We start from the raw sequence: 12,293 nt of genomic DNA on the forward strand, positions 1-12,293 counted from the left end.
TTCAATCTCATCATTCGCTGTCGTTCTCGTCTTCGTGGAGGTCGTCGTCAGGCTGCACTACGTTGTCGTCCACCGGCAGTAGGCACAGCTTTGCAATTGGTCTTCGAACTAGTTTGCCACCAGATCGTACATCGGCCACTCGTACCAGTCCGTCCAGTCCAGGGAACACTTGTTCGATCCTCCCCAGTTTCCAGTTCATCGGTGGCTGGTTGTCTTCTCGGATGATCACCAACTGTCCAGGCTTCACAGGGAACGGTTTGTGCCATTTGTTGCGGTTCTGCATTGTCGTAATGTAATCATTCGACCATCGGGCCCAGAAATGTTGCACCATTTGGGACTGTCGTTGCCAGCGGGAAAGCGTAGTCTCTTTGCGCTCCGTTTGGTCGGGTTCAGCAATGTCGGTCAACGGACGACTCACCAGGAAGTGGCCAGGAGTTACCGGGCTGATGTCACTGGGATCTTCAGATAGTGCGGTTATTGGCCGCGAATTCAGCAGGGCTTCTATGCGGGCGAGGACGGTGGTGTATTCCTCGAAGTTCATGTTGGCGGTTCCAGTGATGCGCTTCAAGTGGTATTTGGCAGAGCGTACGCCGGCCTCCCACAAACCTCCAAAGTGTGGGGCGGAAGGTGGGATCAGGTGCCATTCGATTGCTGATTTGGCACAAAAGTCGTCCAGCTTGGTTTTAAGTTGTTGTGACTGGAACATGTCGTACATTTCCCTAAGCTTGTTCTTGCTTTCCAGAGCGTAGGCGTTGGATGTCGTCTGGGATGGCTTCTCTCTGCGCAATGCTGGTCAGGGCCACTGTTGCTTGATGAAGTTCTGGAACGGTCAGCTCTCTGTATCGATGATCTTTCTGGTGTCCCTTACGAACGTTGTCGATGAACCGTAGCACCCATGCCATTTTTCGTTGCATTTTCCGGAACTCACTTTCGATCTCGAACAACCGGAACTCTACAGGAGGGTCTGTGACTGTGAGGCTAATTGTGGTGTTTTTCGTTTCCGGGAGCTGCTCTGCGGGTGTGTTTTGTGGTTGGTTCGGCCAAAAGGTGTCGGTTTCTCGCAGGAACAGTGGTCCAGTCCACCATTGTTCGCAGTCCTTGATTTCGCTTGGTAATAGACCTCGGGATAGGACATCAGCAGGGTTGTTGAGGGTATTGACGTACCTCCATTCCATGTCGTGTGTCAGGTTTCGGATGTCTATAACGCGATTGCAGACGAAGGTTTTCAGTCTGCTTGGGTCGGTCCTAATCCAAGCTAAAGCGGTCGTGGAATCGGACCAGAGAGTGATTCTGGAAAAGGTAATGCTCAAGTTTTGCGTAATGTTAGACATCAATCGTGCAAGTACAAGAGCACCGCAAAGTTCGAGACGTGCGGTAGTCAGTTTTGCGTTTTTGAGGGGTGCGATTCGAGACTTAGAAGTTAGCAATAATACCGAACAATCGTTATTCGAATCGACCGATCGAATGTAGGCGCATGCACCGTAGCCCAGGTCGGATGCATCGCAAAAGCCGTGCAATTCTATGCTGTGTAATTCTATGCTGTTGTCTGAATTGTAGGGGAGTACACAGCGTGGAATCGAGATTTCGCCCATCTGAAATATTTGGTTGCGGAAACATTCCCAAGATTCGGTCTCTTCGGTGCTCAAAGCTTCGTCCCAGTCCACTTCGAGGTGCCACAGTTTCTGCAGCTTCACTTTCGCAGCAAAGATCAGCGGACCCAGCAGGCCTAGTGGGTCGTACAGTTTCGCAATGTCCGAATACACAGTTCGCTTCGTTGGTTGGCCGGTATGGAACTGAATCTCGTGTACTTTCGTGAGGAACACATCGTTGCGGGGCTGCCAGGTTAACCCTAGTGTTCGTGTGGTCTTCTCGTCCTCGAAAAATGCGACTTGCTCGGCGTCGGAATTCGGAACGGATTGCAACAATGCAGGGTGATTGGAGGCCCACTTGTGTAGCACAAAGCCTCCGGATGACATCATTTCGACGAACTCGGATTGCATCTCCATCGCTTCTTCCACTGTATTCACCCCACTCAACAGGTCGTCCATGTAGTAGTCTTCGGTTCCCGCCTTCGATGCCAAGGGGAAACGCTCGCTCTCGTCTTCGCACAGCTGCTTTAGTACACGTGTCGCAAGGAAGGGTGCACATGCCGTGCCGTAAGTGACTGTAGCCAACTGGTACACCTCCAAAGGAACGTCCTGTTGCGAACGCCAAAAAATCTGTTGCCATTTGCGATCTTGCGGTCTTATGACGATCTGCCGAAACATTTGGGTGATGTCCGCAGTGAACGCAATTTTCGGGATTCGGAATCGCAGGACTGTATCTGCTAGCTTTCGCTGGACCACGGGACCGACGAAAAGGTGATCGTTCAGTGACGTTCCCGTCGTTGTCGTCGCCGACGCATCAAAAACGACTTTCGTCTTAGTAGTGGTGCTCGCCGGGTTGAACAGCGCATGATGGGGCATGAAGTACGCCCCCTCGACCATCTGGTTTGTCTTGACCATATGCCCTTGATCGTGATAGTCTGCCATGAATGCTCGGTACTGCTCGTAGACGTTCGGGTTGTGTATCAATCGTCGCTCAACTAGTACAAATCTGCGCAGTGCCATCGTCTCGCTCTCACCCAATTAATCGATGCTGTTCTTGAGTGGCAGTCCAACTTCGTATCGCCCATCTGGTAGTCTCCGACATTTCTCTTGGAAACTTCGTTCTGCAGCTAGTTCATCTTCGGTCAACTTTCGAGGCTCGGGAATGGCTTCCGTTTCCCAGAACCTGCTCATCTGTTCGCTCAACGCTTCGTTCGTCACGACTCCGCACATGTTCGAGGAAGATTGCTCTGCTCCCTGCTCGTAAACTGCACCACCAACTACCCATCCAAAAATGGTCTCTTTACACCAGAACGTGTGATCATCTGTCAACGAAAACGATTGACCTGTGAATAGCTCATTGAACACTTGGATTCCTAACAGCATATCGATTCGTCGCGATCGATTGAGCGAAGGGTCTGCCAGTGCTACATCTGTTGGAATCTGATCGGAATCTATTTGGAACGACTTCATTGGCAGGTCGGTTGTGACCTTTTTCATGACCAAAAATTCCAAATTGAACGAGGCCTTGGTCAAGGTGGAGCGAATCGTTGCTCTGACCTTGTCTTTGATCAATTGAGGTGAGCCAGTGACACCAAGAATGTTGACATTCGCATTCGTTTTCGGTAGCTTCAATACATTGACAAGTCGTGCTGCGATCAAATTATGCATCGAACCACAATCGAGTAAAATTCGACACTCAATTGAGTTCCCATGAGCATCTTCTACAAGCCCGACAGCTGTGTAGAGTACGTATTGGCGTGATCGTGTAGTCGACGGAGAGACAGGACTAATCGCCGAGTTGATCGACGAGGGGGTAGGAGCAGTTGAAGATCGTTGTATGGGGTGCGAATCTGGTGGTTGGTGAACATCTCTTACAGAAGACGACGAGTTCGAATCGGATTCATGCAACAACGTATGGTGTCGACGACCACATTTACGACACGAGCTACCCTTGCATTCGTGCACGTAGTGCTTATTGCTGAAGCAGTTCAAGCAAATACCTAGGCTCTTGATCTTGGCAAAGCGATCGTTTGGAGCTAGGTTCAGAAATTGGTCGCATCGATTCAAAAAGTGTGTACCTTTGCAAACGAAACAGGTGACGTTACCGAAGCTGGGATTTTGGGTGTATGATTTTTCGGGTAAGGTTCTCACCACATGAGACCCAGAGCGTTCTGGTCGTAGACGCGAGGACTGATTGGGCGCAGTATCTTTTCCATCTTGTTCGATGTTCTCCAGACATCGGCAGCGAGATTGTAGGAAGTCCAACAACTTATCCCAGGATGGCAGGGCGTTGTCGGTCAATTGCAGCTCAAAATCCTTCCGAGTGCGAGCATCAAGGCGAGTGCAGACCAAGTGGATCAGAAACTGCTCCAAAAGAGGTTCGAGTTTTAATTCGAGGTTGGCTAAGGCTCGAATGTTACGCGTGACGTCATTTAGCAAATTTCGCAAGGCTGAACCAGATTCGCGGAGAATGGGTTTTACATGGAACAATTGGGCAATATGCTTGTCGACTAGGATCCTTTTGTTCTCAAACTCCGAACAAAGAGCCTTCCAAAGGGACGCGAAGGAATCCTCGGATGACTGAACATGGCGCGCGGCACCATCTTGTATGGCGGCTTTGAGGTAGAATAACTTCTCACTTTCCGAAAGACCTTCACGACGCTTCACAAGGGCATTGAACTGGTTCTTGAAGCTAATCCAATCTTCGAGTTGGCCATTGAACCGGGGAAGGGGAATGTCTGGCAATTTGGGATGGGAACCTTGGCTAGTTGCACTGGAAACTTGGGCTGACACTGGCTTTGGGGGATCTATGTCACGGAGTTTGCTACGGATAAGATGGCGGATTTCGTCGAGCGTGTCTTCTATCCCCTCACTAGTCATTTGCCAATCTTTGACCTCATCTTCCTTGAGCAACCCGTACAACTTCACATCTGTCTCATGGAAATAGGAACGCATTTCATTTACTGACTGTAGCTTGTCTTCGAGAAGAGACTTGTCTTGCTTCTCGGAATCAAAAGAACGCACAAAAATGAGCAATTTTTCCGCACGGGACTTAATGCTGTCCATCATGCGAGAATAGGAGGACAAGAGAATTTTCTTCTCGGCGGCCATTGCTGGCTAGGCTTCACTCCCGGAAACAACGCACCCACTTGCACGATCTTATGATTTATAACGCTTACCAATTCCAACTAGGACCGACCTGAAAAGCATGAAGGGCATACATGCATCAGCGATCAAACCACGCGGCGATCCAGCTGGTATTCTTCAATGGCGCACAACACCGCAGGCTTTAGACCTTCACAGCACGATTCCCCACTCTCTGTACGCTTTCTTTTTGCCCGCAGACCACTCTTTCTTCACAATCATGCAAATTCTTCTCATGCACAAGCTCAATTTCTTTTTCAGTGTCCAATTTCAATTGGTAATTGTTCGCATTCAATAGTTCACGTTCACAAAGCGCACACAATGTCCAGCGTCCATTTCACAATCACACAATGCCCATGCACACCCGACCGAGTTCCACGTTTTCTGTGGTCACTTCACCAAACTTTCAATCGTCCAGCACAGATCCACGGGTCACAACCGGGACAAATCCGGTTCGAAGGATCACTTTTATATGTTCACTCTTCGAAATAGCTGCACACGCGGCGAGGACTGTGGCCACGGAAAACGGGGAACTTCGGGACACTCGGACGGCTATAAATTACACGGGCTTAGTGAAACGACCGTATTGTGCGGTGGTCAAAAGCCAATTAGCTGTTTATTTGATGGTTGTCGCCTAGCTAGCCCTAATCGTCTTCGAGTTCGAGTATTATCGGTAAACTAGGTACAATACAAAGATACATGGAGAGACAAGGACAATTATTGCACAAATTGAGAGACTCTACACAACAAAATCTACCTAGCTACACATGTATTTGGATTTACAAACTATCACACTCAACAAAGTGGATGTTCCACCAGGTTCCACCTTTTGATATATATGCCACTGTGGTCACTTATAAATCAGACGAAACATTGGTTCCTTCCTTAGATGACTAAAACAAATGAGATTGGAAAACATCGTGTTGCTGCAGCACAATTTTCATGAATGTACTACTTTTACGGATGTTTAGATAATCATAAGGTCCAGCCAGTGGCCACCCTGATTTACAAAATTCTCACAATAGAAAAATATTCTGGTTTTATTTGAGCACATTTACGAATATTCCGGATAAACAAAAGGTTCAACCCTACATTGCTTCATTAAATGAGTTTCAAAAAATCGCGATGATCTGGAACAATTTTCATGAATTGGCCACATTTGCGGAGGATTCGGATACCTCAAAGGCCCATATAGTGGCTACTCTAAGTTTCAAACTAATCGCAGCAGTGGTTTTATTCTTAGATTTCTGGAACAAATATGAGTAATGAGTTGGTCAATTTTAACGGATGTTCCGGATAACCCGAATGTCCACCCAGTAGCCACTCCATATTTAAAACTAGTTGTAATATTGATTTCAGCGTTAGCTTGTAGTGCAATACCTGGAGAATGCATGGAACTATTCACAGCAGCAACAATGAAAGCAAATGGAGACGCATGATAGTTTTTGGGTTGATGCCATATAAGTAACCAGTACGCGTTGATATTCCTTGTGCTCTAAATTAGATGTTACTTATTCACCGGATACTACATGTAGAACATCATCAATTTCCACTTGAAGAGAAGGCCTTAGTTATTCGGACTGTGGAAGGAGTTCCTGTATGGAAAGATGTATTATTGGATGGAGGCATTATAGATGGATGGCCATTGCGTTATGATAAATTGAAGAGACTGCTGAAATGATACTACGTCCTATTTGGGGTGGCAAATTTATATGTATCTGGTGTCTGGAAACATAATTCAAAGAAAGTGATAAGTGGTTATGAATAATGAACTATCGATACACATAACAAGGTCTATTGAAAAGCAATGGCACATTTCGATATTCAAAGAAACTATAAGCAATGGATCAACGCGTATAAATGGATTGTCATCAAATAAAAGTCTTCTACTTCCCGAAAACGAATAAAGCTAATAAAATTTTTATTAAATCAAACTCTCCGCTTCTTAGCTAAATAGTGACTACGAAAAAAGGTACGCTCCTATGGTAGCAAATTAAACCTTACCAGAATGTATGTTCTAGTAACTTTCGATGAAGGGTGGGCAATTACAGGATTTTATATTTCATTTCTCTCAGAATGCTTCGATATGAATGTTTCCAAACTCAATCCATCATAAATAAAAAAGGGTGAATGTATATGATCTGATTTTAACCGCTGTGCGATAACGGTTTCTATTGTTTCTTCTCGCTTAAACTTGCATTGATTGCACATACTGTATTTACACGAACGCACTCACTCTCACTCGCATCCCACTCAATTATCCTCCCTGGTTGAGTACAAATCCACTTCACACAATCTACATCTAATATTGGAATAAACTCCACACGCGCGCCGCCGATGGTGCCTTAACATTATCCTATACGTATGATGGGTTTGTACAAACTACAAAAAAAAGTCATTTGGCGAAGAAGACACGCGAGAAAAGGGTGGGTCAAAAAAGGACAACAGCCCTCTCTCTAGTCAGTGTTGGTACGAGCCTACTCGTTTATACTGCCCTTAGTCCTAGCTTGCGTTCTACATGGTATGGAACATTTTTTTTTCTTTTTTTCCGAGGTGAAAGTATGGTAATATTTCTTCTTCATGAGGAATCGTTGGTTTTCGTTTGTACTGCTGCGGTAACGTTTGCTTATGCGTAGTGTACTGTTGATGAGGTAGATGGTGGGTTGATTGTAGCGATGGCGCAAACCGGTAAGCGTTTTAGGGAAAAACGCTTAAGTTCTTCGTTTCGTTCGTTATCCTTATTGCTTCCGTTTGCCTCATTTCGTTATCCTGTTGGCGCCGTCAGTGTTTGGTACAACTGCTGTTACGTCTGGATGAGATGTGGAGATAATAAAAAAAAATACCAATTAGTTCCAGACCAATCACGAATATATTTATGCCAGCATTTGTTTCATTTAATTTAAACATGTTCAAGTTTAGAACATGTTTTTTATTATGACAGTTAAAAACTCCAAAAGTCTCGTGAATCGATTTGAAATCATTTTGATATTTTTAAATAATCATCAATGTTTTATGAAAATCAAATAACATATCATGTCCGAAAAAGCTATTATTCTATTTCTAGAAAGGTGATAGGGTCAAGGAACTACATGCCAGCTCTAACAGACTTGCGAATTAGTACAGGGAATTAGGAAAACACAAGTTCTGGTGACTTGCAAACTTGCCCTGAGCTCTTGCGGAGCAAGACTTGCGGAACAAGTCCCCAGGACTTGCGGAACAAGTCCCCAGGACTTGCGGAACAAGTCCCCAGGACTTGCGGAACAAGTTCCCAGGACTTGCGGAACAAGTCCCCAGGACTTGCGGAACAAGTCCCCAGGACTTGCGGTACAAGTCCCCAGGACTTGCGATACAAGTCCCCAGGACTTGCGGTACAAGTCCCCAGGACTTGCGGTACAAGTCCCCAGGACTTGCGGTACAAGTCCCCAGGACTTGCGGTACAAGTCCCCAGGACTTGCGGTACAAGTCCCCAGGACTTGCGGTACAAGTCCCCAGGACTTGCGGTACAAGTCCCCAGGACTTGCGGTACAAGTCCCCAGGACTTGCGGTACAAGTCCCCAGGACTTGCGGTACAAGTCCCCAAGACTTGCGGAACAAGTCCCCAGGACTTGCGGAACAAGTCCCCAGGACTTGCGGAACAAGTCCCCAGGACTTGCGGAACAAGTCCCCAGGACTTGCGGAACAAGTCCCCAGGACTTGCGGAACAAGTCTCCAGGACTTGCGGAACAAGTCCCCAGGACTTGCGGAACAAGTCCCCAGGACTTGCGGAACAAGTCCCCAGGACTTGCGGAACAAGTCCCCAGGACTTGCGGAACAAGTCCCCAGGACTTGCGGAACAAGTCCCCAGGACTTGCGGAACAAGTCCCCAGGACTTGCGGAACAAGTCCCCAGGACTTGCGGAACAAGTCCCCAGGACTTGCGGAACAAGTCCCCAGGACTTGCGGAACAAGTCCCCAGGACTTGCGGAACAAGTCCCCAGGACTTGCGGAACAAGTCCCCAGGACTTGCGGAACAAGTCCCCAGGACTTGCGGAACAAGTCCCCAGGACTTGCGGAACAAGTCCCCAGGACTTGCGGAACAAGTCCCCAGGACTTGCGGAACAAGTCCCCAGGACTTGCGAAACAAGTCCCCAGGACTTGCGGAACAAGTCCCCAGGACTTGCGGAACAAGTTCCCAGGACTTGCGGAACAAGTCCCCAGGACTTGCGGAACAAGTCCCCAGGACTTGCGGTACAAGTCCCCAGGACTTGCGGTACAAGTCCCCAGGACTTGCGGTACAAGTCCCCAGGACTTGCGGTACAAGTCCCCAGGACTTGCGGTACAAGTCCCCAGGACTTGCGGTACAAGTCCCCAGGACTTGCGGTACAAGTCCCCAGGACTTGCGGTACAAGTCCCCAGGACTTGCGGTACAAGTCCCCAGGACTTGCGGTACAAGTCCCCAAGACTTGCGGTACAAGTCCCTAAGACTTGCGGAACAAGTCCCCAGGACTTGCGGAACAAGTCCCCAGGACTTGCGGAACAAGTCCCCAGGACTTGCGGAACAAGTCCCCAGGACTTGCGGAACAAGTCCCCAGGACTTGCGGAACAAGTCCCCAGGACTTGCGGAACAAGTCCCCAGGACTTGCGGAACAAGTCCCCAGGACTTGCGGAACAAGTCCCCAGGACTTGCGGAACAAGTCCCCAGGACTTGCGGAACAAGTCCCCAGGACTTGCGGAACAAGTCCCCAGGACTTGCGGAACAAGTCCCCAGGACTTGCGGAACAAGTCCCCAGGACTTGCGGAACAAGTCCCCAGGACTTGCGGAACAAGTCCCCAGGACTTGCGGAACAAGTCCCCAGGACTTGCGGAACAAGTCCCCAGGACTTGCGGAACAAGTCCCCAGGACTTGCGGAACAAGTCCCCAGGACTTGCGGAACAAGTCCCCAGGACTTGCGGAACAAGTCCCCAGGACTTGCGGAACAAGTCCCCAGGACTTGCGGAACAAGTCCCCAGGACTTGCGGAACAAGTCCCCAGGACTTGCGGAACAAGTCCCCAGGACTTGCGGAACAAGTCCCCAGGACTTGCGGAACAAGTCCCCAGGACTTGCGGAACAAGTCCCCAGGACATGCGGAACAAGTCCCCAGGACTTGCGGAACAAGTCCCCAGGACTTGCGGAACAAGTCCCCAGGACTTGCGGAACAAGTCCCCAGGACTTGCGGAACAAGTCCCCAGGACTTGCGGAACAAGTCCCCAGGACTTGCGGAACAAGTCCCCAGGACTTGCGGAACAAGTCCCCAGGACTTGCGGAACATGTCCCCAGGACTTGCGGAACAAGTCCCCAGGACTTGCGGAACAAGTCCCCAGGACTTGCGGAACAAGTCCCCAGGACTTGCGGAACAAGTCCCCAGGACTTGCGGAACAAGTCCCCAGGACTTGCGGAACAAGTCCCCAGGACTTGCGGAACAAGTCCCCAGGACTTGCGGAACAAGTCCCCAGGACTTGCGGAACAAGTCCCCAGGACTTGCGGAACAAGTCCCCAGGACTTGCGGAACAAGTCCCCAGGACTTGCGGAACAAGTCCCCAGGACTTGCGGAACAAGTCCCCAGGACTTGCGGAACAAGTCCCCAGGACTTGCGGAACAAGTCCCCAGGACTTGCGGAACAAGTCCCCAGGACTTGCGGAACAAGTCCCCAGGACTTGCGGAACAAGTCCCCAGGACTTGCGGAACAAGTCCCCAGGACTTGCGGAACAAGTCCCCAGGACTTGCGGAACAAGTCCCCAGGACTTGCGGAACAAGTCCCCAGGACTTGCGGAACAAGTCCCCAGGACTTGCGGAACAAGTCCCCAGGACTTGCGGAACAAGTCCCCAGGACTTGCGGAACAAGTCCCCAGGACTTGCGGAACAAGTCCCCAGGACTTGCGGAACAAGTCCCCAGGACTTGCGGAACAAGTCCCCAGGACTTGCGGAACAAGTCCCCAGGACTTGCGGAACAAGTCCCCAGGACTTGCGGAACAAGTCCCCAGGACTTGCGGAACAAGTCCCCAGGACTTGCGGAACAAGTCCCCAGGACTTGCGGAACAAGTCCCCAGGACTTGCGGAACAAGTCCCCAGGACTTGCGGAACAAGTCCCCAGGACTTGCGGAACAAGTCCCCAGGACTTGCGGAACAAGTCCCCAGGACTTGCGGAACAAGTCCCCAGGACTTGCGGAACAAGTCCCCAGGACTTGCGGAACAAGTCCCCAGGACTTGCGGAACAAGTCCCCAGGACTTGCGGAACAAGTCCCCAGGACTTGCGGAACAAGTCCCCAGGACTTGCGGAACAAGTCCCCAGGACTTGCGGAACAAGTCCCCAGGACTTGCGGAACAAGTCCCCAGGACTTGCGGAACAAGTCCCCAGGACTTGCGGAACAAGTCCCCAGGACTTGCGGAACAAGTCCCCAGGACTTGCGGAACAAGTCCCCAGGACTTGCGGAACAAGTCCCCAGGACTTGCGGAACAAGTCCCCAGGACTTGCGGAACAAGTCCCCAGGACTTGCGGAACAAGTCCCCAGGACTTGCGGAACAAGTCCCCAGGACTTGCGGAACAAGTCCCCAGGACTTGCGGAACAAGTCCCCAGGACTTGCGGAACAAGTCCCCAGGACTTGCGGAACAAGTCCCCAGGACTTGCGGAACAAGTCCCCAGGACTTGCGGAACAAGTCCCCAGGATTTGCGGAACAAGGCCTTCCTAAGCTACTTTCTGCTGTACTTACCACAGGTTTATTCGGGCAGTCCGCTACTAAGTGATCCTCGCCTTTGCAATGATGACACCGTTTCGGCAGGGGACCTAAGGCGCACATTTGAGCAATATGGTTTGCAAACTCTCCACAGTTGTAGCATCTACAAGACAAGATAATAAATATAAAGGCCTCTTCCAAGAACTTTTGAACACCCACCTCATCTTCCGGTACTTCCGCTTAGCTCGCGGCCTGAACTCGCTCCCTTTGCACTGACTCTGTGACGGCCCGTACACCTTGGTCGCTTCGTACCCCTTATCAGTCAGTTTGGCTTCGAACTCCACCGGCTCGTTTTGCCCCAGCGATCGAAACCCCTCCATCTGAAGAACACTCTGTGCCGAGCGGAAGTTTTCAAATTAGCTACGCTTTTCATAAATCGTCAAACCCTTCCCTCCCTTACCTGATGAACAAACACATCCTGTCCACCGTCATCCGGCGTAATGAAACCCCATCCCTTGATCACGTTGAACCACTTGCACAGTCCTCGCCTCGGTTGCGTCTTCCCGTCTGTAAGGAAAAGAAAAGAAAAATGCGATCAAAAAAAAATGATACAAATCAGATCTTATAACTGCTCGCGCTCATAGCGCATCAAAAGCCATCGGAACAGGGGTCAAAACTATCAGATTAACGTCAGGTTTCCTTTCGGAGCGAAAATCCTCGATTGATATCCCCAGATAAAAGTGACACCTTTCCGGTTGGACGTCGTTGTTGGCCCCGGCCTCGGTTTCCTTGTCAGTTCGGTCTTCAAAAGCCGCCAATCAACTCGACGATGACGTCTTACAGCTTGTCGGAAAGGTGGAACATATTT

At 49.7% G+C, this 12,293-nt stretch overlaps 4 protein-coding genes across 4 annotated transcripts in view; all 4 read right to left on the minus strand.

The window, feature by feature from the left end:
* Positions 1 to 10: 10 nt before the first annotated feature.
* Positions 11 to 715, minus strand: LOC134286826 (uncharacterized). The gene has a single exon (XM_062848508.1). It carries the CDS (start codon positions 713 to 715, stop codon positions 11 to 13), a length of 705 nt encoding a protein of 234 aa, XP_062704492.1.
* A 4-nt stretch (positions 716 to 719) lies between these two features.
* LOC134286827 (uncharacterized) lies at positions 720 to 2,609 on the minus strand. Its single transcript, XM_062848509.1, has one exon. The coding sequence runs from the start codon at positions 2,607 to 2,609 to the stop codon at positions 720 to 722; it is 1,890 nt and encodes a 629-aa protein (XP_062704493.1).
* Positions 2,610 to 2,627: 18 nt separating this feature from the next.
* LOC115256725 (uncharacterized) lies at positions 2,628 to 4,700 on the minus strand. Its single transcript, XM_062848510.1, has one exon. It carries the CDS (start codon positions 4,698 to 4,700, stop codon positions 2,628 to 2,630), a length of 2,073 nt encoding a protein of 690 aa, XP_062704494.1.
* Positions 4,701 to 6,111: 1,411 nt separating this feature from the next.
* The window catches only part of LOC109410769 (protein lin-28 homolog), a 36,671-nt gene continuing 30,489 nt past the window's right edge, over positions 6,112 to 12,293 (minus strand). The window contains exons 2-5 of the mRNA XM_019684294.3: positions 11,886 to 11,992; positions 11,645 to 11,817; positions 11,462 to 11,588; positions 6,112 to 7,542 (exon numbers count right to left, since the gene is read on the minus strand). Of these exons, the coding sequence (XP_019539839.2) occupies positions 7,537 to 7,542; positions 11,462 to 11,588; positions 11,645 to 11,817; positions 11,886 to 11,992 (413 nt within the window). The 3' untranslated portion in view covers positions 6,112 to 7,536. The remainder of the gene's footprint in view (positions 7,543 to 11,461; positions 11,589 to 11,644; positions 11,818 to 11,885; positions 11,993 to 12,293) is intronic.

The sequence above is a fragment of the Aedes albopictus genome, chromosome 2 (genome assembly GCF_035046485.1).
Source record: "Aedes albopictus strain Foshan chromosome 2, AalbF5, whole genome shotgun sequence".
Classification (NCBI taxonomy): Eukaryota; Metazoa; Arthropoda; class Insecta; order Diptera; family Culicidae; genus Aedes; species Aedes albopictus.